Genomic DNA, 27585 nt, shown 5'->3' with positions numbered 1-27585 from the left:
AAAACCATATAATGATCTATCATCAAAAACTATTTTCAGTGATCTATTAGCTGGCAAATTAATTAGGTATTCCTTCAATTTTATTGAAAGCAAAGATTTGGAAACCACTCAACCTGTAAAGTATTAGTTACCCAGTCATAAGTGTCATTCCGGTTCTCAGCTTCTGGGATTATGCCAACAAATCTTTGCAAAGATTTATCAAATGATTATTAATTATTTCTGCTACTTTTTCACTTAGCGGCACTTTGTTTATTTTTATTTATTTATTTTATAAATTTATTTTATTTATTTATTTTTGGCTGCATTGTGTCTTCTTTGCTGTGTGCAGGCTTTCTGTAGTTGCAGCGAGCGGGTCCACTCTTTGTTGCCGTGGGTGGGCTTCTCATTGTGTTGGCTTCTCTTGTTGTGGAGCACGGACTCTAGGCGCGCAGGCTTCAGTAGTTGTGGCCCCTGGGATTTGTTGCTCTGCGGCATGTGGGATCTTCCCAGACCAGGGCTCGAACCCGTGTCCCCTGCATTGGCAGGCGGATTCTTAACCACTGCACCACCAGGGAAGCCCCGAGGCACCTTGTTTAAATTGATATACTCAGGAAGATATGGAAAGTAGAAGTGTTAATTCCAATACACTTTTGCTAAGACAATTTTTGGGCCAAATCCTTTTACCTTATCATGTGCTTTAAAAATATTTTTATTAGGGGAGGGGAGGGGTAAATTGGGAGATTGTGATTGACATATACACACTACTATATAGAAAATAGATAACTAATAAGAACCTATTGTATAGCACAGGGAACTCTACTTAGTACTCTGTAATGACCTATATGGGAATAGAATCTAAAAAAGAGTGGATAACTGTAAATGTATAACTGATTCACTTTGCTGTACAGCAGAAACTAACACAACATTGTAAATCACTATACTCCAGTAAAAATTAATTAAAAAACTAAATACATTTTTATTAATATTTTGGAGTTGTAGACTTAACCCATTTATGAAAAACAGCTGTGCCATTCTTATTGGCAAAGCCAGCCATCATTGTTTTAAACTAATCAGCCAAGTCAAATTACTTTCTATCAGAAAAATTTCTCATTTTTCAAGTAATCTTTTTTTGTTTTTTTGGCCACAAGGTGTGTGAGATCTTAGCTCCTCAACCAGGGATCGAACCTGCACCCCCCCGCATTAGAAGGCGAAGTCTTAACCACTGGACCACCAGGGAAGTCCCTCAAGTAATCATATTAATTCATGTCCTTATGATAACTGTCTTGCTTCTGAATTTTAAGAAACATAAAGACAAGGAGTCTTTCTCTCCTAAATGAATTATGATACAAAGATTTTCACTATTTCTCAGTGATGCTCTTTTTGCAATATTCTCTTGGGACTCTTCTTCACATATGATGTATTTTTGACACTGGAGGACAGAAGAGGTCATTAAATTTAAAAACATTGAGAATTTTCCTTTCCTTTGGCACCCTGCAGTTTTTACCCTCCAAGCCAAGCATCACAGTAAGATTGGGACTGGATGAGAGTAGGCCTTTCTTTTGTATACTGGGAGAAAGGCGGTTGGAGATGGGAGATGCAGGAGAAGAACTGGCATTACTGCTCAATCACAACAGATAAATTTTAGGAAAGTACATATGGAAGTTAAAGATCTGGGAAAAACGAACCCCTTAAGTCCATTGATGCCTGTATGTGCCATTTAAAGTCTTTGTGAACTACCAGGACACATTTCCCTGATTTGGAGACCGCTGTTTCAGAAGATCACCTGCTCCCTGGGCACTTCCACAGGTACTGTGTAGCTGCCATCAAAGGGTCCCTTTTGTGGGTCTCCCTGAGTAGCTAAGCCCAACTGGAACTTTGTAGTGAGAATTGTAGGAAGCAACTGGACCACCTTACATAGGAGGGTTCCAGACAATGAGGCATTTGCCTTGATGAGGTTTATGAAAAGGGCTCCCACTAGGCACCCAACAGTGCAGTGTGTGTGCGTCTGGGAAATGCTGGTAAGTAGCCAAGAGGCTTCATGATGGCCTTCAGTACTTTAGAGATCACTGTGATCCAGGGTCAGACCTTCTGCCTTGTAGGCTCCAAACCCCAGCTTGTCAGCATGTGGAGAGTAGGTGTACAGTCCACATAACTAAGTTATAACATTCAGATGTCAATGTGCTAATTTAAAAGGAGAAATCATTGGCAAGAGGTCTGACCCCAAAATCTATAGGTAGATCTACATGGAAAGCCAAATGGTGAGCGAAGATTCTGGACAAGGTGGGATGATTGAGATGAATTGAATGTTAAATACTTAATCTGGCTAAGACAGCAAGATATATCCACCTCTATACCTGGTACAACCTTGCCATGAAGATCAGAAGTGATATAATAAAATATATTTAGCCTTTGTCCCTGGTTCCTGGCACAGAGTTCCTGAAACTCTTGGAATTTTGTGAATGATAGGAGTGTCTTTTGTTATTCATGCTAATGAGGGGCTGGATATCTTTAGAATGGGGGCTAGTCACTAGTCAATTAGATTAGAGGGTTGAAATTTTCAGCCTCAACCCCTGATCTCTGGGGAGGGGAGAGGGACTGGAGACTAAGTTCAATCAGGTGGCCACTGACTTAATTATTCATGCCCACTAATGAAACCACCATATAAAAACCCTGGAACAATGGGGTTTGGAGAGCTACCTAGTTGGTGAACACAATGATGTACTGAGAGAGTGGTGCACCAGAGCATGGAAGCTCTGAGCCCATTCCCACCTCCGGTACCATGCCCTAAGTATTTCTTACATTTGACTGCTCCTGAGTTGTATCCTTTATAATAAAACTGTAATCATAAGTATGGCACTTGAGTTCTTTGAGTCATTCTAGGAAATTATCAAACCTGAAGGGTGGGTGGTCAAGAGAACCCCCAAATTTGTAGCCAAGTCAGAAGTGTGGGTAACCTGAGGACCTGGGAGTTGTGGCTGGCTTCTGAGGTGAAGGCAGTCTTACAGGGCTGAGCCCCTTAACCTGTAGGGTCTGCACTAACCCCAGGTAGTTAGTTCAAAATGGGATTGAATTCTAGGACACCCAGTTGCTGTCAGAAAGTTGCTGCTAGAAAATACCAGACAACTTGAATTGTTTGCTCAAAGATCCTCCCACCTAGAATGGCCCAACCAGCCTTTGCTCCCATGACTCCTTTTCTAGGCTTCCCTGGCTGACCACCTTCCACTTTTTATGGTTACATCTCCCTTCTACACACATCAGCATGTTCAGATGTTGTGGGTCTGAGTGCTATTCTTTGCATATCTCTGCTCTAGTCCACTCTGTTTTGATAATAGAGTATGACTTTAGCCTGAAGCATTGATAGCCCAGCCTTCTGTTTAGCTCTGGGCCTTGGCATGCCTGGACTCCTTTGGAGTTGTATCTAGAAGTCCCCAAATGTTTCCTGGCTTGTCCTGCAAACCTCATGAGTATCTCTGTATCATACAGGAGCAACTGTCCAATGTCACCATGATTTAGCACTGTCTGGATTCAAACAGTAACCTGCCTCTCTGGTCTCTGACTCAGCCAGTTCAATTGACTGCATTTCCTCTCTTTCTCATTTACTGAGGCACTTGGTAAGATTGCCTCAGACCCAATCCCACAAGCATAGGAAACTGATGAGTTAACAGCTGAATTACAAATAACTCCCTCCCTGCCCACCTACCCCCACAAAAACCCCTGCCTCTTATTAACCATGGTGTAAAACTTCTCTGTTAACAAAACAAAACAACAACAACAAAACTACAGAGAGCTGTAAAGTTGCTCATACTCTGACCCTGAAACTCCACTTCCAGACCTAAGGAAATAATCAGAGACACAAAGAATTATGTAAAAGTTGTAAAATGCAGCGTTATTTACAAAGTGAAAAAGTGGATATAACATAAATATCTAACAAAGAGGAATACCATGTGATATGCAATGATTAAAATATTTTCTAAGCAATTAAAATTTTCTAAGCAATTTTAAATGAAATACAAGATTTTATAACATTATGCTATATGAACAGGGTGGGTTGTCAACCATCTGTGTTCATGATTTAGGTTAGGTTATAATGTATATATTATGGTCGCCACTCCCCTGGCCGGCCCGACAAGACGCGCCAGTAGCACGGCACCGATTCCTCTCGGGCTCGTGGGCGCTGCTCTGAGCAGCGTCACCCTTTATACCAGAAAGCTGGTGGGCACTATGGGGAAAAAACAAAACAAGAAGAAAGTGGAGGAGGTGCTAGGAGAAGAGGAAGAAGAATATGTGGTGGAAAAAGTTCTCAACCGTCGAGTGGTAAAGGGCAAAGTGGAGTACCTCCTAAAGTGGAAGGGGTTCTCAGATGAGGACGACACTTGGGAGCCAGAAGAAAACCTGGATCGCCCCGACCTCATTGCCGAGTTCCTGCAGTCAGAGAAAACAGCACACGAGACATAAATCAGAGGGAGGCAAGCGCAAAGCTGATTCTGATGCGGAAGATAAGGGGGAGGAGAGCGAACCAAAGAAGAAGAAAGAAGAGTCAGAAAAGCCACGAGGCTTTGCCGGGGGTTTGGAATCGGAGCGGATTATTGGAGCTACAGACTCCAGTGGAGAACTCATGTTCCTGATGAAATGGAAAAACTCTGATGAGGCTCACCTGGTCCCTGCCAAGGAAGCCAATGTCAAATGCCCACAGGTTGTCATATCCTCCTATGAGGAAAGGCTGACGTGGCATTCCTACCCCTTGGAGGATGATGACAGAAAAGATGACAAGAATTAACTCTCCTGAGTACCAGCCCCTGTCACATCTGACTGTGGGTTTCAAGTGGGGAAAGAAGGAGTTCTACTTGTCTTGACACCGTAGAGGGGTCTTGAGAAGATGTCCTTTGAAGAGCCAGTATAGTTTCTGTGCCCTACAGCAGCCCAGGTGCTTTAAAGCTGCTACATGCTGTATAGTTTGCACACCCATCCCAGTGGAGGGGAAGGAGTGTTTCAAGACAACCCATTCTGAACTTTGCTGAGAAGAGCAAAGGGCCTTCTATGAAGGACAAAACTTGCAGAATGGGATGTGGGAGAGCAAAAGATACTGTAGATCTTCAAAGAGCATCTCCACAACCCACAACCTTCTTCCCAATAGTGTTAACTCTGCATTTTTACAGTGTAGCATGTATGTAGTTTTTGGCTATTTCTGGTGTATTATTTGGGGTGGGAGGGATGGGGTGGGAAAGAAGGGGGATGGGTTAGAGTCATTTTTGTTAAAATTTGGGGCCTGTTGGGGGAAAATGGTGAAACAAAGGAAAGAACAACTAATGATGATTTGGTTCTGTGTCCAGAATATTTCATCCTTTCAAAAAATGTCATTGGCAACCTAAATGAGGTCTGTGAGAGACTGTTTAAAAGCTGTGAATGCCTGAAACTTAGAAGCCAAGGTGTTCCCTGCCTGAGCTTAATGCTGTTCCCAAAAAGCATTAAGCTTTGGTAACTTCTTAACTTAAGAAGTTAAGAAGTTACCAAAGCTGCCATTTGGGGGATGGAAACTGGTTGAGGAGGAAAAGTCTTATTGGAGTGTATACACAGGCAGATCATTCTGTCTTAGAGGTGCTAATTCTTGAAATTGACAAGAAGACCCTTTCTTTTCCGATTTTGAAGTTATAAATATCAGCTTCTCTATCCAAGCCACTGGCTGAAGTATTTGGGGAAGGGCAGAGGGTGGTATAGGAGATGGGAGAGTAGGCAAAGACAAGGGCCGGTGCTCTTAGGGTGGAAAACTCTTGGAGCCTCTGTTTTGTGAACTTTGAGACCATTGGTGGCAGGGTTCAGTCACTGACAGCACAAGTTCACTGAGTCACTTCAAGAGTTGAATGATTTCTGAAGCCCTGGTCTCAGGAGATTAAATTTTCATACTGGGGCAGTGGTTCACTTTAAAACAAAACAAATTTTTTTAATCCTAAGAATTAACTAAAACCCAAAATGCTGTCTTGAATCATGAGATCCATCAGTTCTTGACATCATTTAGACCTGCATCTAGAACTCTGTTGTAAAATCTTTTTAGGCATGTGTTAGGTTTCTGTGAAAACTTTTGTTTAAATGTTAAACTTCATACCAACACTGTCAGTTTTTGTCTCAATAAAACTATAGATTTATAAAAAAAATGTATATATTATGTGCACTGAAAAAAGACTGGAAGAAAATAACAAAAACTATCAACAGTTGTTTTCATTTAATGTGAAATTATGAGTAACTTATTTTCTCAAGTGTTTTTATGAGTGTATATTACTTTTGCAATCAAAATTATAAAAGTTTCAAAAAGTACTGTTTATACCGCAACACTGCTTGATGTCCTTTGAGTTACTCTGAAGAAAGTAGCCTTTTCTCCTTTGGCCCCATCCATCTTCCCAGTTTCATTTATCATTCTCTCATACATACTATTTTCCAGCCACACTGAACCTCTCACCATTCTTTTCACACAACAGGAACTTGCATATGCTATTCCTTAAACCTGGAATGCTTTTCGCTCTCTTCTGTACTTACTTATTCTTCCAGATTCACTTCAAATGCATTTTCAGGCTCCTGAATGCACAGTTGATTGCTTTAGGCTTTGTGCTTTACAGTTCTTTTTTTCTATCCGTTACAGCATTTGTCACATGGTAATGTGACTCATTTATAAATTTTCTTCACTAAATTGTAATCCTATCTGCAGTGGGGTGTATATATTATTTACTTTTGTATCAACAGTACCTAGCACACAGTAGACTACTCAACGAATGCTAAATAAGTAAATTTTAAATGTACTTTTACCTCTAACTCAGAAAAGAATCAAGCAGCTGAACAGATAAATGAATGAACGGACAGTGGTCAGCTTGACCACCCAGAACAAATCTGTAGTTCTTGGCACCCAAGCTCAGAAAAGGAATTGTATTGGAGGTAGGCTCCTTGAAAGGCTGTTATACAAAACCTGAAAGTGGGAGAATTTTATAAACATTAACGAAAGACACTTTGCCTCAAATAGCATGCTTTTGGAATTCAGAAAACTGCATGGTAATGTCAAGAAATGCCAGTGGCCTATGGTATTCCCTCCCTAGGGACACTTGGAAGCTGTACAAACAGACTGGCCTGGGGTTACTATTAGGAGAAAGAAAGATGCACCATGGCCAGGAATGATCAGGGTAGAATCCTGAATTTTCAAAATAGGTTATATATACTCTCTACCCTCATCATTCTGATCATCACCCAGGAGGTGACCAAGAGGAGATGAACCCTTTCTGGGGAAGGCTGTATTCATTGACCCCACTAAGTTGTGTGGACTAGGAGGAAGTGAGGGAGGTGGAGTCAGAAATCTTTTTGAGTTGATTTTTGGGAAGACCTTTCCAGTGCTCAACAAAATCAGATGCCTGCAGATGGTGGGGAGTGCAGTGTATCCCTCAGATACCTTGACGAGTGGCCTGTTGTTGGGTGGTCTTTACATTGGTTCCCCTTTTCCCCAGGTCCCACAGGGGTGATGTGGACCAGATAGATGCCACACATGCAGTGAGCTGCACTCTAGGACAGGAACACTGAATTCAGGGAATCTACCTCTTTCAGAGCAAGCAGTAAGCAAGCTTGCCCTTGGTTCTGAAGGGAGACATCACTTCATTTTTCAAGGTTGCTTCCTGCAACATAACCCTGAAATGGTCTGCATGAAGAGTGGTTAGGGCCTTGTATTCTTGGCATACCTAGCAAGATGTGTGGGAATACAGAGACTCATGGACTCCCAACAGAAATGCCCTGTGAAACTATCATATGCCCTGTGAAATGCCTCACATTCATGCCAATGACCAACACTAAAAAAAAAAAAAAGGAACAAATAAAGTGGACTAAGTAATTCCAATTAAAGAAGAGGATCTCTTGAAATAAGAAAAATTGCTTTCTTAACTCATTCTTCCTTTTCAGTATCTTCTGCCTAGTATTTTTCAACCACAATATAAGGCATTACTTTTTCTTTAGGATCTATAGTTTTCTTCTAAAATCATAAAAGCTGTCTTTCATAGTCCTCTGATGACTTAATTTCCTTTTCTTCTTAGATATTCTCCTGAAAGAAAAGAGAATATAGTTATTACTTATGAACAGTACATTATCACAATATGATTCATTCATTTATTCCATAAATGTTCGTAACTACCACGTGCTAGGCACTGTGCTAAGTACTTGGAGATACAAGGATGACTGGATAGTTAAGACCCAATCCCTGACTTCAAGGAGTTCATTGTCTATTAGGGGAGATATATATTTGTGTATCTATATATACACACACACAATGCTCCTAGAATCTTTCATAATAAAAAATTGTAATAGTTCTTTATTTCCCAAATTTTCTATAATTGTCATGCATAATTTTTGAAAGAGAAAAATATAATTAAAAGAAAAACAAGTCAAGGAAATAGAGTAATGAGACATGAGGGAATTCCCTGGAGGTCCAGTGATTAGGACTCAGCGCTTTCACTGCGGTGGCCCAGGTTCAATCCCTGGTTGCAAAACCCGCCAGCGATGTGGGCGCAGCCAAAAAAAAAGAAGAGACATGAGATAAGTAACTGGCTCCTGAGTGGATATCAGCCTCTTCCATCCCTCATGAGCATTCAGTCACTTCCAAGATAGCCGATCCCTTCCCAGAGTAGTGAGATCTTAGTGGAATGATGTCAGCCCTGTCCTTCTAAATAACACACATTCTTTGGAGTCTCTTGTGGCCCTAAGCACTCTTTGGTGCCAGCCACAGAATCTACATTACAGTGGGCAGGCAACTTCTCTGGTCTTCTCCACAGGATACCTGGGGAATTAGCCCTGGGCCACAGCTGATAGGATAGCGTCTGGCCTCTTTAGAGCCTAATTGCTCATTTTCCTGGCTTCCTTTTCTGGATAGCTTTAATTCGATAATTAGCCCAGATATACAAGTCTCCATTCTGTCCTCCTGCTCCTGCCCTACGCTACTGAAACTGAACCTCCCTTAAATCCTGACACCTGCTCAGGAAAGATCCTCGGTGGTTGTAATTGCCTGTTCCTCCCATGCTGGAAATCACCCCTCCTGTTAGGTGCTTCCTAAGTTGTGTCTTGCCTACGCTCAGTCCTATTTGCTCCTAGAATACCTCATTGCCAGCCATGTAGCATGGTTTATGACAATCCATGCCAGGGAACTATTTATGACAACTGTGAAGGTCTGTACTTATATACATTTTGTGTGTGTGTAGTTTCTGTGATGGTAGTTAATTTCTCAATTAATCCTTTAAGATTCAGCTGTCTGAAAAATGGTGTAGATGATCTTATTTGCAAAGCAGAAATAGAGACACAGATGTAGAGAACAAACTATGGGTACGAAGGGGGAAAGGAGCGGGTGGGAGGAATTGGGAGATTGGGATTGACATATATACACCATTGATACTATGTATAAAATAGATAACTAATGAGAACCTACTGTATGGCACAGGGAACTCTACTTAATGCTCTGTGGTGACCTAAATGGGAAGGAAATCCAAAAAAGATGGGATATATGTATACGTATAGCTGATTCACTTTGCTGTACAGTAGAAACCAACACAACATTGTAAAGCAACTATACTCCAATAAAAATTAATCAAAAAATAAAAGATTCCGCTGTCTGGAGCCCTCCCAGATTCTGCTAGGCAGAGGTCATTCATTTATTTGTTCATCAAACATGCATTAATTTCCTACTCATCATTAGACACTGTTTTAGGGACTGGATTAAGACGAAATTTTTGCCTTCTAGGGACTCACAATCAAGGTAAACAAAGGACTCTAATGTCAGTAATAATAAAGGTATGCATAAAATACATAGCACAGTAGAGAGAAGCCCAAGATCTGATTTGGGTTTTCAATGATAATTAGGAATTTGCCAACTGGATGTGAAAGGGCAGGGACAGAAAGGGAAGATATTTCAGGCAGATAGGGCAGCAGTATCGTATAGAGGCATGGAAAGCAGAGACTATCTTAACCAGCTTTGATTTCCTAGTTTATTAGGATAGTGCAGTGCACATACATGTAGGTCGTCCCTGAGAATTCGTTGAAAGAATGAAAGGTTGGCTGCTTTCCTCACTAGCAGAAGTAGATGGAGGATTCTCCTATCTCAAAGGAGTGTTCAAGCAACTCCAACAAAAACTTTTTTTTAGAAATTTAAATTTAGGTGACTTCCCTGGTGGCACAGTGGATAAGACTCTGCGCTCCCAATGCAGGGGGCCTGGGTTCGATCCCTGGTCAGGGAACTAGATCCCACATGCATTCTGCAACTAAGAGTTTGCATGCCACAACTAAGGAGCCTGCCTGCTGCAACTAAGACCTGGCACAGCCAAATAAATAAATATTTTTTTTAAAAGTGACTACTAAAACTGCTAAAAAAAAGAAATTTAAATTTAGATTAAAAAATCTAAACACAGATACAATTTATCGTTTATTAAGCTCAACTCTCATAGATATAATTTCCCAGTTAGTTCTACATTAGATCTTTATTTTAAAATGTAGAGACATGGAAGGGGAATGCAGCAGACACCAATAAGCCTGGCTCACAGTAATTTATTTTTCTGTAGAAAATCCTTGTATAGAGGATGGCCCCCAGCAACTACATCTCTGCTTTTTAACCCTGCCTTTCCCACCTCCTAACCCCAGCTGACTGATATAAAGGTAAATTATATGATCTAAGACTTGTCAGATCAGGGTTCTAAAAGAAATTAAGAGATAGGATGCAAGGCTTGACCATGACACCACTAGGAAAGGAGGCAGTCTGCAATGGGATGGAACAAAGCTGACCCTCTTAGGAGGAGAGACTAGAGTAGAGTGCTAGCAGTGTTCCAGTCCCTGGAATCCATTTTCCTTGTGGCTCAGCTGCACTCTGTCCTTTCACCGGTTATATAAGTAACCCTGGTACCCTTCCAATAAATTCCTCCTTTCTACCCTAGCTGGTTTGATTGGGTTACTTGCAGTCAGAAGACTTGACTACCACAGGGAACAAAGACAGGCATTGGGAGCAAACTTACCCAATTTCTCTGTGGCTTCCACACAGACACTAGGATACATGCCCTCAGTGTAAGTTGCCACCAGAAGATACAGACGGGTCTTCACAACAACCACACCAGTATTTTCCTGGATAAAAATAAAACAGAATGCCCTTCTCTTGGTTCTAGTTACAGGACAAGAAGTTACGCGCCAGCCACATTTTTCACCATTTCCTGACTTCCATATTCATTATGTTTGTTTTTGGACTCTCCGCTCTTTTTCACTGATTTAGTTGTCAAAAAGTTTTAGACTGTTGTAATAACAGCATGTGTATTCTGAAAAAAGCTCCTGAATTGATTGTAATATACCCCTATCCCAGTGAGAACAACAGATGTCACGGAAAGGAAATACATTTTGGAATTAGATAGCTCTGGGCTTGAATCCCAGCACCTCCATTTTCTGCTGTATGACTATGGAAGAGTTATTTAACCCGGTTAAGCCTCAGTTTCCTCATCTGTAAATGAGGCTACTTATTTTATAATGTGGATGAAGTGTGCCTAACCCATCATATAGGGCATACAGAAATATGACTGTCATCCCCTTAATTCCTTATAGGCAACAGTGAACCAAGAGACGTTTTAAGCACAAGAGTAATATCACTTTGTTTTTTAAAGAAGGAGAATGTAGAGTATGAGGAATAATTACAGTGGAAAGAGACAGTTCAGGCAAGGTTCAGTTGATAAATTCTGGAATGAACATTTCTCAGAACTAGGCTCTCTGTTAGAACTTTCTTTTACATGTGCCTTCCTGGCACTAGACTGCTATCTCAAACATTGCCATTGCAGTAACAGGCTTAGTCTGTTTTAAAGATAGTATCAGGAGAGGAACTGAAAACTGGAGTCAAATTCTTTTCTTAAGGTTTTTACAAAGTTGTCTTCAAATCTTGAACACTCACACTCTTAGCATAAAGAGAATAGTCATCTGCCCGGACACATTTGTAGTCCTTCTCCTTGAAATACAATCCTTCTCTTCTGGTTTTCAAAGGGTTCTTGGCAAATCCATCCACAAGTGTTCGGACATCACTGGGCATTACCTGCAGAGGTTAAATAGACTAGAAGTTGGCAACCTATGGTGGACTGGCCAAATTTGTACCACTACCAGTTTTTGTAAGCCTGCAAATGAAGAATGGTTTTTACATTTTTAAGTAGTTGAAAAAAAATCAAAATAATAATATTTTGTGATATGTAAAAATTACATGAAATTCAAATTTCAGTGTTCATAAAGTTTTATTGGAACATAGTCACTCCCATTCTTTTATGTACTGTCTATGGCCTTTACAGAAAAAGATTTAAACTCTTATGCCCAAGCCTGTTTTTTTCTTACACTAAATCCAGGTGATGCTACACATAGGCTCGGCTCCTGGAGTTTGATGAGGGCTGCACTGTCTACATGCTTCGTTCCCAGGAGTGTATCTAACAGTAAGTTCTGCAAATGGCTCATGCTCCCTCAGCCCTGAAAAAGGGAACTGCAGTTGAAACCATCTGCTCTGGCTAGCTTTTAAAAGCCCTGTGAATACAAATGTCCCTAAGACACCCTGGGCAGCTTTAATATCAGCATGTGCACTTTGAAAAGATGAAGGGTGAAAATGGAGTTCCATCATCCAGTGCCCACCAATACTCAAGAGGAAAACAGAATCATAGAAAATCAGTTCACAGAGAGGGTTATGAGTTTGGAAAATCACAGCTCGTAATTTTCTATCTGTGTCAATAGATACAGATAGAATCACCTAGGATTCATCAGAATCATTCACCTAGGATTGCATCAGAATCACCTAGGATTAAAACTAAAAAAATTAAAAACCTGACGAAATGGAGAACTACTGAAGTAAACAAGACTAAATGAGATATACTGGTCATGAGTCCTCACGTTCCTTTCCCACTGACCAACATCAGCACCAACTATGGACACTGATCAATACCCCAGGGGACTAAAAACACCTTAAGGAACCTAAAGCGACATTTTCCGCACAGGTTCCCAAGTCTTCTTGGGCCCTCCTCATCGGGACAAACTCCACAAACACTCGTCATTCCAAGGAGCCCCTAGCCCGCCACTCCCTTCGCAGCGATTTGGCCCACGGGGGTTCCCTGGAGCGGGGTTACTGAGGGCGAGGGAGGGTGTGTTAATGTCCAGTCTGGTTGGCTGCGGACACGCACAGGAGGGGCAGAGGGTTTGGGGGATCGCGGCGGGCCTGACCAAGAAAAGCCCCCTTGCTCTCGGGAAGGAGCCCAACACTCAACCAAAAGCTGGCTTGAAGCGCATGCGGCGGTCAACGGACGAGGGGGGAGGCGGGGCGAGAGGGCGACGAGCCCAGCTATTGGCTGCGGCAGCTGCCCGTCACCGAGAAGCGCTACGGCCCCGACCGCAGACCACGACCAGCCGTTGGGCGCCGGAGCTACGACTTTTCTGGTTTCTTCTCAGCCAGGCTGGTCTGCGGTAGCGCATTTGCGCGGGACTCAGGGACGCAGCGGCCGAGTCTCCGGACCGGGCGGTCCTGCGGAATTCGGAGTCCACCGGCCGCCTCGGCGGCGCGCGGACTCCTTGTCCGCCGCGGCGGAGGGGTCGCGGGGTGCCTCGACCGAATCTCTGGACACGAAACGTTCTTAATCTACCGAGGCGACGGGCTCGAGCTGACTGGACCTCAGGTGGGACGGGCTCACTCTCCCGCCGCAGCTGACGACTCAGGCGCCGTGGGCTGTCGGGCCCGGCCCTGTCGTGGTGCCAGAGAACCGAAGGCCCTGCCAGTCGAGGGAAGGGAGCTGAGGTACCTGTCGCGGCCTGCAGCTTTTCCTCCAGGCCGGGCGGAGGCCACACGCACCTTGCCAGCGGGGTAGGAGGGAAGGGGCGGCGTCGTGGGTGCTTCTCCCTCAGGCACGGGCTGGACGGGGCTGGACGGGTCTGGGGGTGGCGGTTTGGGACTCTCAGAGCTTGAAGACAAGCTAATTGTGTTCAAAAGCCCTTCCTTCCTTCTGTGAGAAGCCCATCCTGGGTGTGCTTCAGGAGCCAGAAGGCTGCAACTCTGCCCACTCCGAAAACTGCAGATGCGACTCCTAGAGGCCAGGCTGAGAATTGCCACACCGGCTCCATTGGGCCACGTTGTGGGAAGCCTGGGATTCGAGGGGACAGCGGGTGGGTCTGGAGAGAGCTCCCCTGCTTAAAGGAGGCTGGCTCGGAAGACACCAGCAGAATCCTGGGTGAAGGCCCCTCTCCTTAGGGAAAGTGTGGGTGTCTAAAGTTCAGAATCCGTTCCACGTCCGTTCACGGTCACGAATAGTGATTATTAATCAAATAGAAGAGAATAAATCTGAATTCTCGTTACTAAGTAAGCTGATTTTTTAGTTTTTCTAGGGGCTCTGTTATTTGTGAACACAATGAAAAGTTCAGACAGTGATGTGATAACTGACAGACTTACCAGGCTCAAGAGCTCAAACGAATGGCTGGAGCCCCAGCCACTTTCCTTCATGGAGGTACAGTAGTAGTGGCATTCTGAAGTTTATACTTGGGTGGTTGCACTGACAAGTGGCCTGTGCTAAATATATTATTCTCTGTGTTTTCTATTCTATTCTTTATATAGTGTTTACTATTACTACTCTGTGTTTACTATGCTATTCTTTATAAAGTGTTTACTTTGCTCTCCATTTTCTAGTTTAACATGGGTTATATACCTTTTCTAGTATAACAGAGTTACGAAGTTTCTTCTGAAGCTTTAACTGCATCACCCAAATTTATATATGTTGTGGTTTTGTTTTTTTAGATTCTTTTTTTCTACACAGCTTTATTAAGGTATACTTGATATACAATAAACTGCATATATTGAAAGTGTACAGTTTGATAAATTCCTAGCTATGTATTCACACATGAAACCATCACCACAGTTGAGACAGTGAACATATTCAGTACCTCCAAAGTTTCCTCATTGTGTCCCTTTGTGAGTGCCCCCTCCCTGCCTGCTTTCTATCACTATAGTTTATTTTATTTTTCTTAAATTTTATTTTTATTTTTTTAAATTTTTTTTGAATTTTTTTATACAGCAGGTTATTAATTATCCATTTTATACATATTAGCATATACATGTCAATCCCAATCTCCCAATTCATCCCACCACTATCACCCCCCAACACTTTCCCCCCCTTGGTGTCCATACGTTTGTTCTCTACATCTGTGTCTCTATTTCTGACCTGCAAACCGGTTCATCTGTACCGTTTTTCTAGGTTCCACATATATGTGTTAATATACGATATTTGTTTGTCTCTTTCTGACTTACTTCACTCTGTATGACAGTCTCTAGATCCCTCCACGTCTCTACAAATGACTCAATTTTGTTCCTTTTTGTGGCTGAGTAATATTCCATTGTATATATGTACCACATCTTCTTTATCCATTCGTCTGTTTCTGGGCATTTAGGTTGCTTTCATGTCCTGGCTATTGTAAATAGTGCTGCAGTGACCATTGGGGTGCATGTGTCTTTATGAATTATGGTTTTCTTTGGGTATATACCCAGTAGTGGGATTGGTGGGTCATGTGGTAATTCTATTTTTAGTTTTTTAAGGAACCTCCATACTGTTCTCCATAGTGGCTTTATCAATTTACATTCCCACCAACAGTGCAAGAGGGTTCCCTTTTCTCCACACCCTTCCCAGCATTTGTTGCTTGTAGATTTTCTGATGATGCCCATTCTAACTGGTGTGAGGTGATACCTCATTGTAGTTTTGATTTGCATTTCTCTAATAATTAGTGAGGTTGAGCAGCTTTTCATGTGCTTCTTGGCCATCTGTATGTCTTCTTTAGAGAAATGTCTATTTAGGTCTTCTGCCCATTTTTGGATTGGGTTGTTTGTTTTCTTTTTTTTTTGGCTGTACGCGGGCCTCTCACTGTTGTGGCCTCTTCCGTTGCGGAGCACAGGCTCCAGATGCGCAGGCTCAGCGGCCATGGCTCACGAGCCTAGCTGCTCCGCGGCATGTGGGATCCTCCAGGACCGGGGCACAAACCTGTGTCCCCTGCATCAGCAGGCGGACTCTCAACCACTGTGCCACCAGGGAAGCCCTGGGTTGTTTGTTTTCTTAATATTGAGCTGCATGAGCTGTTTAGGTATTTTGGAGATTAATCCTTTGTCCGTTGATTTGTTTGCAAATATTTTCTCACATTCTGAGTGTTGTCTTTTCATCTTCCTTTGCTGTGGAAAAGCTTTTAAGTTTCATTAGGTCCCATTTGTTTATTCTTGTTTTTATTTCCATTATTCTAGGAGCTGGATCAAAAAAGATCTTGCTGCGATTTCTGTCAAAGAGTGTTCTTCCTATGTTTTCCTCTAAGAGTTTTATAGTGTCCAGTCTTACATTTAGGTCTCTAATCCATTTTGAGTTTATTTTTGTGTATGGTGTTACAGAGTGTTCTAATTTCATTCTTTTACATGTAGCTGTCCAGTTTTCCAGCACCACTTATTGAAGAGACTGTCTTTTCTCCATTGTATATCCTTGCCTCCTTTGTCATAGATTAGTTGACCATAGGTGTGTGGGTTTATCTCTGGGCTTTCTGTCCTGTTCCATTGATCTGTATTTCTGTTTTTGTGCCAGTACCATAGTGTCTTGATTAGTGTAGCTTTGTAGTATAGTCTGAAGTCAGCTCCGTTTTTTTCCCTCAAGACCACTTTGGCTATTCGGGGTCTTTTGTGTCTCCATACAAATTTTAAGATTTTTTTATTCTAGTTCTGTAAAAAATGCCATTGGTAATTTGATAAGGATTGCATTGAATCTGTAGATTGCTTTGGGTAGTATAGTCATTTTCACAACATTGATTCTTCCAGTCTAAGAACATGGTATATCGCTCCATCTGTTTGTATCATCTTTAATTTCTTTCATGAGTGTCTTACAGTTTTCTGCATACAGGTCTTTTGTCTCCCTAGGTAGGTTTATTTTTCGGTGTTTTATTCTTTTTGTTGCAATGGTAAATGGGAGTGTTTCCTTAATTTCTCTTGCAGATTTTTCATCATTAGTGTATAGGAATGCAGGAGATTTCTGTGCATTAATTGTGTATCCTGCAACTTTACCACATGGTGTTGATTAGCTCTAGTAGTTTCCTGGTGGCATCTTTAGGATTCTCTATATATAGTATCATGTCATCTGCAAACAGTGACAGTTTTACTTCCTCTTTTCCAATTTGTATTCCTTTTATTTCTTTTTCTTCTCTGATTGCTGTGGCTAGGACTTCCAAGACTGTGTTGAATAATAGTGATGAGAGTGGACATCCTTGTCTTCGTCCTGATCTTAGAGGAAATGCTTTCAGTTTTTCACCATTGAGAATGATGTTTGCTGTGGGTTTGTCGTATATGGCCTTAATTATGTTGAGGTAGTTTCCCTCTGTGCCCACTTTCTGGAGAGTTTTTTATCGTAAATAGGTGTTGAATTTTGTCAAAAGCTTTTTCTGCATCTATTGAGATGATCATATGGTTTTTATTCTTCAATTTGTTAATATGGTGTATCACATTGATTGATTCACGTATATTGAAGAATCCTTGCATCCCTGGGATAAATCCCACTTGATCATGGTGTATGATCCTTTTAATGTGTTGTTGAATTCTGTTTGCTAATACTTTGTTGAGGGTTTTTGCATCTATATTCATGAGTGATATTGGTCTGTAATTTTCTTTTTTTGTGGTATTTTTGTCTGGTTTTGGTATCAGGGTGATGGTGGCCTCATAGAATGAGTTTGGGAGTGTTTCTTTGCAGTTTTTTGGAAGAGTTTGAGAAGGATGGCTGTTAACTCTTCTCTAAATGTTTGATAGAATTCACCTGTGAAGCCATCTGGTCCTGGACTTTCGTTTGTTGGAAGATTTTTTTTTTTTTTTGCGGTACACGGGCCTCTCACTGCCGTGGCCTCTCCTGTTGTGGAGCACAGGCTCCAGACGTGCAGGCTCAGCGGCCATGGCTCACGGGCCCAGCCAATCCACGGCACGTGGGAATCCTCCTGGACCGGGGCACGAACCCATGTCCCCTGCGTTGGCAGGCAGACCCTCAACCACTGCGCCACCAGGGAAGCCCTGTTGGAAGATTTTTAATCACGGTTTCAATTTCATTACTTCTGATTGGTCTGTTCATATTTTCTATTTCTTCCTGGTTCTGTCTTGGAAGGATATACCTTTCTAAGAATTTGTCCATTTTTTCCAGGTTGTCCATTTTATTGGCATAGAGTTGCTTGTAGTAGTCTCTTAGGATGGTTTATATTTCTGCGGTGTCTGTTGTAACTTCTCCTTTTTCATTTCTAATTTTATTGATTTGACTCCTCTCCCTCTTTTTCTTTTTCTTTTTTTTTTTGCGGTACACAGGCCTCTCACTGTTGTGGCCTCTCCCATTGCAGAGCACAGGCTCCGGACGTGTAGGCTCAGCGGCCATGGCTCACGGGCCTAGCCGCTCCGTGGCATGTGGGATCTTCCCAGACCGGGGCACGAACCGTGTCACCTGCATCGGCAGGCGGACTCTCAACCACTGAGCCACCAGGGAAGCCCTCTCCCTCTTTTTCTTGATGAGTCTGGCTAATGGTTTATCAATTTTGTTTATCTTCTCAAAGAACCAGCTTTTAGTTTTATTGATCTTTGGTATTGTTTTCTTTGTTTCTATTTCATTTATTTCAGCTCTGATCTTTATTATTTCTTTCCTTCTACTAACTTGGGATTTGTTTTTCTTTCTCTAGTTCCTTTAGGTGTAAGGTTAGATGGTTTATTTGAGATGTTTGTTGTTTCTTGAGGTAGGATTGTATTGCTATAAACTTCCTTCTTAGAACTGCTTTTGCTGCATCCCATAGGTTTTGGATCGTTGTGTTTTCATTGTCATTTGTCTCTAGGTATTTTTTGATTTCCCCTTTAATTTCTTCAGTGATCTATTGGTTATTTAGTAACATATTGTTTAGCCTCCCTGTGTTTGTGTTTTTTACATTTGTTTTCCTGTAATTGATTTCTAATCTCATAGCGTTGTGGTCAGAAAAGATGCTTAATATGATTTCAATTTTCTTAAATTTACTAGGGCTTGATTTGTGACCCAAGTTGTGATCTATCCTAGAGAATGTTCTGTGCGCACTTGAGAAGAAAGTGTGATCTGCTGTGTTTGGATGGAATGTCCTATAAATATCAATTAAATCTATTTGGCCTGTTGTGTCATTTAAAGCTTGTATTTCCTTATTAATTTTCTGTTTGGATGAGCTGTCCATTGGTGTGAGGTTTTAAAGTCCCCCACTGTTATTGTGTTATTGTCGATTTCCTCTTTTATAGCTGTTACTGTGTTACTGTCGATTTCCTCTTTTATAGCTGTTAGCAGTTGCCTTATATATTGAGGTGCTCCTATGTTGGGTGCATATATATTTATAATTGTTATATCTTCTTCTCGGATTGATCCCTTGATCATTGTGTAGTGTCCTTCCTTGTCTCTTGTAACATTCTTTATTTTAAAGTCTATTTTATCTGATACAACTATTGCTACTCCAGCATTCTTTTGATTTCCATTTGCATGGAATATCTTTTTCCATCCCCTCACTTTCAGTCTGTATGTGTCCCTAGGTCTGAAGTGGGTCTCTTGTAGACAGCATATATATGGGTCTTGTTTTTGTATCCATTCAGCAAGCCTGTGTCTTTTGGTTGGAACATTTAATTCATTCACATTTAAGGTAATTGTTGATATGTATGTTCCTATTACCGTTTTCTTAATTGTTTTGGGTTTGTTTTTGTAGGTTCTTTTCTTCTCTTGTGTTTTCCACTTAGAGAAGTTCCTTTAGCATTTGTTGTAGAGCTGGTTTGGTGGTGCTGAATCCTGTTAACTTTTGCTTGTCTGTAAAGCTTTTGATTTCTCCATCGAATCTAAATGAGATCTTGCCAGGTAGAGTAATCTTGGCTGTAGTTTCTTCCCTTTCATCACTTTAAGTATATCATGCCACTCCCTTCTGGCTTGTAGAGTTTCTGCTGAGAAATCAGCTGTTAACCTTATGGGAGTTCCCTTGTATGTTATTTGTCGTTTTTCCCTTGCTGCTTTCAATAATTTTTCTTTGTCTTTAATTTTTGCCAATTTGATTGCTATGTGTCTCGGTGTGTTTCTCCTTGGGTTTATCCTGTATGGGACTCTACGCTTTCTGGACTTGGGTGGCAATTTCCTTCCCCATGTTTGGGAAGTTTTCGACTATGATCTCTTCAAATGTTTTCTCAGGTCCTTTCTCTCTCTCTTCTCCTTCTGGGACCCCTATAATGTGAATGTTGTTGCCTTTAATGTTGTCCCAGAGGTCACTTAGGCTGGCCTCATTTCTTTTCATTCTTTTTTCTGTATTCTGTTCTGCAGCAGTGAATTCCACCATTGTGTCTTCCAGGTCACTTATCCGTTCTTCTGCCTCAGTTATTCTGGTATTGATTCCTTCTAATGTATTTTTCATTTCAGTTATTGTATTTTTCATCTCTCTTTGTTCTTTAATTCTTCTAGGTCTTTGTTAAACATTTCTTGCATCTTCTCGATCTTTGCCTCCATTCTGTTTCCGAGGTCCTGGATCATCTTCACTATCATTATTCTGAAATCTTTTTCTGGAAGGTTGCCTATCTCCACTTCATTTAGTTGTTTTTCTGGAGTTTTGTCTTGTTCCTTCATCTGGTACATAGCCCTTTGCCTTTTCATCTTATCTGTCTTTCTGTGAATGTGGTTTTTGTTCCACAGGCTGCAGGATTGTAGTTCTTGCTTCTGCTGTCTGCCCTCTGGTGGATGAGGTTATCTAAGAGGCTTGTGCAAGTTTCCTGATGGGAGGGACTGGTGGTGGGTAGAGCTGGCTGTTGCTCTGGTGGGCAGAGCTCAGTAAAACTTTAATCCACCTGACTGCTGATGGGTGGGGCTGGGTTCCCTCCCTATTGGTTGTTTGGCCTGAGGCAACCCAACACTGGAGCCTACCTGGGCTCTTTCGTGGGGCTAATGATGGACTCTGGGAGGGCTCACGCCAAGGAGTACTTCCCAGAACTTCTGCTGCCATTGTCCTTGTCCTCACGGTGAGACACAGCCACCCCCACCTCTGCAGGAGACCCTCCAACACTAGCAGGTAGTTCTAGTTCAGTCTCCTATGGGGTCACTGCTCGTTCCCCTGGGTCCCGATGTGCACACTACTTTGTGTGTGCCCTCCAAGAGTGGAGTCTCTGTTTCCACCAATCCTGTCAAAGTCCTGCAGTCAAATCCCGCTAGCCTTCAACGTCTGAGTTTTTAGGAATTCCTCCTTCTGTTGCCGGATCCCCAGGTTGGGAAGCCTGATGTGGGGCTCAGAACCTTCACTCCAGTGGGTGGACTCTTGTGGTATAAGTGTTCTCCAGTTTGTGAGTCACCCACCCAGGAGATATGGGGTTTGATTTTATTGTGATTGCACCCCTCCTACCATCTCATTGTGGCTTCTCCTTTGTCTTTGGATGTGGGGTATCTTTTTTGGTGAGTTACAGTGTCTTCCTGTTGATGATTGTTTAGCAGTTAGTTGTGATTCCGGTGCTCTCTCAGGAGGGAGTGAGAGCACGTCCTTCTACTCCGGATCTTGAACCAATCTCACTATAGTTTATTTTACATTTAAATTTTTTTATACAAATATAATGTTATGTATTATTTTTGTCAGGCTTCTTTCACTCAGTATAATTTGCAATTCATCCATGTTATTTCATGTTTCAGTACTCAGTTCCTTTTTTTTTTTTGCTGAATGCTATATACCCCAGTTTGTCTATTCTGTCATTGGATGTTTGGGTTGTTTACAGTTTTTGGCTATTATAAATAAAGCTGTTAGCAACATTCATGTACATGCCTTTATATGGATATATATTTTCATTACTGTTGGGTAAACATCTAGTTGTAGAATGCCTAGGTCATATGGTAAATGAATTTAATATTTTATGAAACTGCCAACTGTTTTCCAAAGTTATATTATATTATATTATTTATTTATTTATTTATTTTTCTGGTGCGCGGGCCTCTCACTGTTGTGGCCTCTCCCGTTGCGGAGCACAGCCTCCGGATGCGCAGGCTCAGCGGCCATGGCTCACAGACCCAGCCGCTCTGTGGCATGTGGGATCTTCCTGGACTGGGGCACGAACCCGTGTCTCCTGCATCGGCAGGCGGACTCTCAACCACTGCGCCACCAGGGAAGCCCAAAGTTATATTATTTTATATTTCCACTAGCAGTGTATGGGAGTTCCAGTGTTTCACATCCTAGCCAACATTTGGTACAGTCTGTGTGTGTGTGTGTGTGTGTGTGTGTGTGTGTGTGTGTGTGTGTGTGTGTAGGTGTAGTCTTTTGAGACATTCTAAAAGATGTAGAGTCACATTTCAAAAGATGTAGAGTCACGTTTCATTGTGTGGTGTTTTAAAAAAATTAAAAATTTTTTGGCTGCGTCGGGTCCTAGTTGCAGCTCTTGGGATCTTTGTTGAGGCATGTGGGATCTTTGTGGTGGTGCGCGGGCTTCTCTCTAGTTGTGGCATGCAAGTTTTCTCTTCTCTAGTTGTGGCATGCAGGCTCCAGGGTGCGTGGGCTCTGTAGTTTGCGGCATGCAGGCTCTCTAGTTGAGGTGTGCAAGCTCAGTAGTTGTGGCACGTGAGCTTAGTTGCCCTATGGCATGTGGGATCCCAGTTCCCCGACTAGGGATCGAACCTGCGTCCCCTGCATTGTAAGGCGGATTCTTTACCACTGGACTATCAGGGAAGTCCCTCATTGTGTGTTTTTTTTTTTGTTGTCGTTTTTTTTGTGGTACTCAGGCCTCTCACTGTTGTGGCCTCTCCCATTGTGGAGCACAGGCTCCGGACACGCAGGCTCAGCGGCCATGGCCCTTGGGCCCAGCTGCTCCGTGGCATGTGGAATCCTCCCGGATCGGGGCACGAACCCGTGTCCCCTGCATTGGCAGGTGGACTCTCAACCACTGCGCCACCAGGGAAGCCCGTGCATTTTTTAATTTAAAATTCACTACCTTAAAGTGTACAATTCAGTGGTTTTTAGTATATCCACAAGGTTGTATAACCATCACCTCTCTAATTCCAGAACATTTTCATCACCCCAAAAAGGAACCTCATACCGTTTAGCAGTCCTTGTCCATTCCCTTCTCCCTTGTTCTCTGGCAACTGCTAATCTACTTTCTCTTAGATTTGTCTATTCTGGACATTGTATACAAATGGAATCATGTAGTATGTGGTCCTTTGTGTCTGACTTCTTCCACTTAGCATACTGTTTTCATGGTTCATCCATGTTGTAGCATGTGTCAGCACTTCATTCTTTTTTATGGCCAAATGATACTCCAGTATATGGATATACCACATTTTATTTATCCATTCATCAGTGGATGGGCATTTGGATTTTTTCTGGTTTTTGACTATTATGAACAATGCTGCTGTGAACATTGTATACAAGTTTTTGTGTGAACATATGTTTTCAGCTGTCTTGGGTATATAACCTAGGAATGGAATTGCTAAGTCATATGGTAATTCTGTGTTTAACTTTTTGAGGAGCTGCCTACTGTTTCCAACAGTGGCTGTACCATTTTACATTCTCATCAGCAATGTATGAAGGTTCCAGTTTCTCTACTGCTTAGAGTTCATTGAACCTCTAGTATTGGTGAGCGTATAGTTCCCAACACATTTGGAAAAATTTCAGCCATCGTTTCTTAAAATATTTTTTCTACCCCACCCCTTCTCCTTTTGGGAAATAAAATTACATGTTTAATCGCCTGCTTAAAGCTATCCCATAGCCCACTGATTATCTGTTAAACTTTTTCATACTTTTCCTCCCTGCATTTCATTTTGGACAGCTTCTATTATGATTTTAACTTTACTAATCATTTCTTCTGTAATACCCAGTCTGTTGATAATCCTGTCTGTTGTATTTTTCATTTCAGACATTGTGGTTTTTATCCCTTAAGTTTTTAGGGGGCCTTTTAAAAAATCTTCCGTGTCTCAAAACGTCTGCTGTTTCGTCTAGCTTCCTGCACTTATGAACTATTTTAATGTCTTGGTCTAATAATTATATCATCTGTGTCATTTCTGGGGTAGTTTTTTTAAAAAATATTTATTTGGCTGCACCAGGTCTTCGTTGCTGGGTGTGGGATCCTTAGTTGCAGCATGTGGGATCTTTAGTTGCGGCCTGCAAACTCTTAGTTGCGGCATGTGGGATCTAGTTCCCTGAGCAGGGATCAAACTTAGGCCCCCTGCATTGGGAGCATGGAGTCTTAGCCACTGGAACACAAGGAAGTCTCCTCTGGGGTAGTTTTGATTGATTCTTTTCATTAGTCAAATTTTCCTGCTTCTTTATATGCCTGGTGATTTTTTTTTAAATTTCTGAGATATACATTTTAAAGTAATAACTAGAATTATGACTTATAACATTATACCAGAACATATAAGATTTTTAGAAATTTCATGTAATGTCTGAAACATTTATATAAACATATTTCCATACAAATAACCCAAAGAAAGTTTAGTATTAGTTGTTTTTTTTTGTTTGTTTTTTTATATTGCAGGTTCTTATTAGTCATCAGTTTTATACACATCAGTGTATACATGTCAATCCCAATCGTCCAATTCAGCACACCACCATCCCCACCCCACCGCGGTTTTCCCCCCTTGGTGTCCATACGTTTGTTCTCTACATCTGTGTCTCAACCTCTGCCCTGCAAACTGGTTCATCTGTACCATTTTTCTAGGTTCCACATACATGCGTTAATATACGATATTTGTTTTTCTCTTTCTGACTTACTTCACTCTGTATGGCAGTCTCTAAGTCCATCCACGTCTCAGCAAATGACTCAATTTTGTTCCTTTTTATGGCTGAGTAATATTCCATTGTATATATGTGCCACAACTTCTTTATCCATTCGTCCGTCGATGGACATTTAGGTTTCTTCCATGACCTGTATGCCTGGTGATGTTTTTAATTGGATGCCAGATGTGAATTTTTCCTTGTTGAGTGCTGGATATCTTTGATTTCCAATAAATATGCTGAGCTTTGTTCTGGTATGCGGTTAAGTTACTTGGACACAGTCTGATTTTTTTCATGTCTTGCCACCAAGCTTTGTTAGACAGAACTGTAGTATCATTTAGTGTATGGCCAATTTTGCTTTAGTACTTATTTTGTAAAACCCCTCTAAGTACTCAACTCTGTTTTATGCACCATAAAGTTTGTCACCCTGGCTGATGTTAAGAGGAATAACTCCTGGGGTTGTGTGACCTCTAGGGATTGTTCCCCTAATCCTTTCAGGTACTACTTTGCCCAGTGTTTCTTTGGGTAGGTTCCCCACATGCATATAGTGTTCAGCATTCACCTGAAGACGCAAGGGGGACCCTCTACAGATCTAATTCTCTGCAGATCCCTAAAGCTCTTTCTCTGTATGACTTTCTTCCCTCTGGTACTGTGCTCTATGAACTGTAGCTACCCTGGCCTCCCCAGACTCCCAGCTCCCCTGCTCATTTCAGGGAGACAGGTGGATTCCACCTGATTTCCTCCTCTCTGTGCCACAGTCTGGAAATTCTCTCCAGGCTCTGTTGAGCTATTTTAAGGCTTACCTTGTGTTCTGTATCTCAGGGGCCACTGTCCTTCATAGCCTGATGTCCAGTGTCTTGTACTGTGGTTTAACTTTTTTTTTTTAAGGTAGGAGGATAAATCTGTTCCCGCTTATTCTATCTTCCTTCCTAACTTTCTTTCTTCTCCTATTCCATTCTTTTATTTATCATTTCTAGGACTCCAGTTATCAACTTGTTGAACCTTTTGCTATTGTCTCATAAGTTGCTACAACTCTATTCATTTTCCAGTCTTTTTTCTTCCTGTTTCCCAGATTGGATAAATTCTAATGATTTGAATTCAAGTTCACTGACTCTTTTTATGTCATCTTCAATCTGCTGTTAAGCCCATTTAAGTTTGTTTGTTTTTTAAATTTAAGAACTGTATTTTCCACTTGGTTATTTTTCAGTCTCTATTTTTCTGCTGAGGTTTTCTATTCATTCATTATGAGCATATTTTCCTATAACTTCTTAAACATAGCTATAATAGTTGACCTAGAATCCTTGTCTGCTAATTCCAACATATGGGCCATCTCAGAGTTGGTCTCCAGTTGATTGTCTTTCTGTGTAAGGGTCACGTTTTCCTATTTGTCTAGTGATTTTGGACGTTATGAGAGATACATTGTAAAGGGTCTGGATTCTGTTATGTTCCTGTGATTAATATTGAGTTTTTGTTTTAGCAGGCAGTTAACTTGGCTGAACACGAACTCTGAACTTTGTCTCTCCTGCAGTTGGCAGCAGGTGAAATCACTGTTTAGTCTTTTTTAGCTTTAGCTGGGCTCCACGGAGTCTGATTTGTGCTTATGTAGTTCAAGGGTCTGCCATAGATTTGGTCTGCAGAATTTGTGGCATTCTGTCTATGGCTTACTCCTTTCAGGTATTTCTCCTCTTCATTTTTCTGCTGCTATGGTTGCCCTGAACTCTGTCTTCTAATTATTGAATCTGTAAAACTGTGTATTTCTGTCTGCATTTGAGCTACCTTGTTTAGCTATGACTGAGGCCTGCTGTTAGACAAAAGTCCATAAAGAACTGAAAACTTTTCCAGTGCTGTTCTCTTTTTCCAAGTGTTGACTACCCTTTAGTTTCTTCCTGCTCTGGGTCAGTCTCCAGTGTTTTCAGGTGGTGGTTTTAATATTTCAGTACTCATCTTGGTTTTGACAGCAGTAGATTTGCTAGGAATAGCAACTCTGAGGCAGAAAGACAAAGAAAATGAATTTAGAGTTAGATACATTTGAGTTTGAATTCTGGGCTCAGTGCAGGATTTTCTAGGCTTCTGGTTGTTGCTTAACTCCCTTGAGCCTTAATTTCCTTGTGTGTTAATGGGGAAGGTTAGTTCTTAGATTTTGAGATTTTACTCATCTATTCTGGAAAACAAGGGTAGTGGAAGTGAAGACAACTAATTCCAATGACAGTTAATTTGAGAATATTTTATTTTTGTGTAATTATGAGAGGATTTCAAAGGCCCATCCCAAATGCCCACTTTGGGACTCTTTTATTATTAATCATTTTTTCCATTGTGGAAAAATTATATCATAAAATTTACTCTTTTTAACTATTTTTAAGTGTGTAAGTCAGTGATGTTAATTACATTCACATGTATGCTAGAAATCAACCTCTTGCATTTTCTGACATGTTTAATTGTGGAAAATTTGTTATGAAAATGGAAAAATTTAATTTTATGAGCTATTTCCTGAAGATTGTGTTGCTTTAAAATACTGAAAATGTGGCTTGTTCATAAAAAGTATTAATATTTGATAGCTATAATGACTAAATGAATTCAAATAGAATTCATTCAGAGTAAATGAATTCAAATAGAGGCCTGATTGTATCACTTTATAGGATGTGAAAAAAGATGGGTTTTACCTACCATGTGTGTCTGGGCGAAGTCATTTGACCATATTGGGACTCAAAATGTCTGTGATCTGAGTTATTTTTTCCCGAGAGTGAACTGTAGCTGAGAGCAGAAAGATTCAAATCCTCTTTAAAAAGTACTGATGATATGATTTGAAGTAGAAAAATTGGATTTATAGAGAACTTTCCAGGGATATGTATGTCA

At 41.3% G+C, this 27585-nt stretch overlaps 2 protein-coding genes and 1 pseudogene across 2 annotated transcripts in view; 2 read left to right on the top strand and 1 right to left on the bottom strand.

The window, feature by feature from the left end:
• Window positions 1-1805: 1805 nt before the first annotated feature.
• Window positions 1806-4961, top strand: LOC132531728 (chromobox protein homolog 1-like; annotated as a pseudogene).
• Window positions 4962-6285: 1324 nt separating this feature from the next.
• Window positions 6286-12732, bottom strand: PFN4 (profilin family member 4). The gene is made up of 4 exons (XM_060169752.1): window positions 12334-12732; window positions 11906-12043; window positions 10992-11097; window positions 6286-8044 (listed from the first exon to the last, which is right to left on the bottom strand). Exons 1-4 carry the CDS (start codon window positions 12448-12450, stop codon window positions 8016-8018), a joined length of 390 nt encoding a protein of 129 aa, XP_060025735.1. The 5' UTR covers window positions 12451-12732; the 3' UTR covers window positions 6286-8015.
• Window positions 12596-27585, top strand: part of FAM228B (family with sequence similarity 228 member B) — a 35614-nt gene continuing 20624 nt past the window's right edge. The window contains exons 1-3 of the mRNA XM_060168978.1: window positions 12596-12696; window positions 13265-13771; window positions 26213-26270. Coding sequence (XP_060024961.1) covers window positions 12596-12696; window positions 13265-13771; window positions 26213-26270 — 666 coding nt within the window. The remainder of the gene's footprint in view (window positions 12697-13264; window positions 13772-26212; window positions 26271-27585) is intronic.

This window comes from Lagenorhynchus albirostris, chromosome 13 (assembly GCF_949774975.1).
Source record: "Lagenorhynchus albirostris chromosome 13, mLagAlb1.1, whole genome shotgun sequence".
Taxonomy (NCBI): Eukaryota; Metazoa; Chordata; class Mammalia; order Artiodactyla; family Delphinidae; genus Lagenorhynchus; species Lagenorhynchus albirostris.
This window is presented reverse-complemented; position numbering and strand designations above follow the sequence as displayed.

Excerpts from the sequence above, each read along its gene's own strand:
- PFN4 (XM_060169752.1), bottom strand. The coding sequence starts at position 12,450 with ATGAGCCATTTGCAGAACTTACTGTTAGATACACTCCTGGGAACGAAG. Across the intron at positions 11,098-11,905 it reads ATTCTCTTTATGCTAAGAGT|GAAAATACTGGTGTGGTTGT; the intron begins GTGAGTGTTCAA and ends ATTTTTATCCAG. Across the intron at positions 8,045-10,991 it reads GGAAGCCACAGAGAAATTGG|GAGAATATCTAAGAAGAAAA; the intron begins GTAAGTTTGCTC and ends CTTTTCTTTCAG.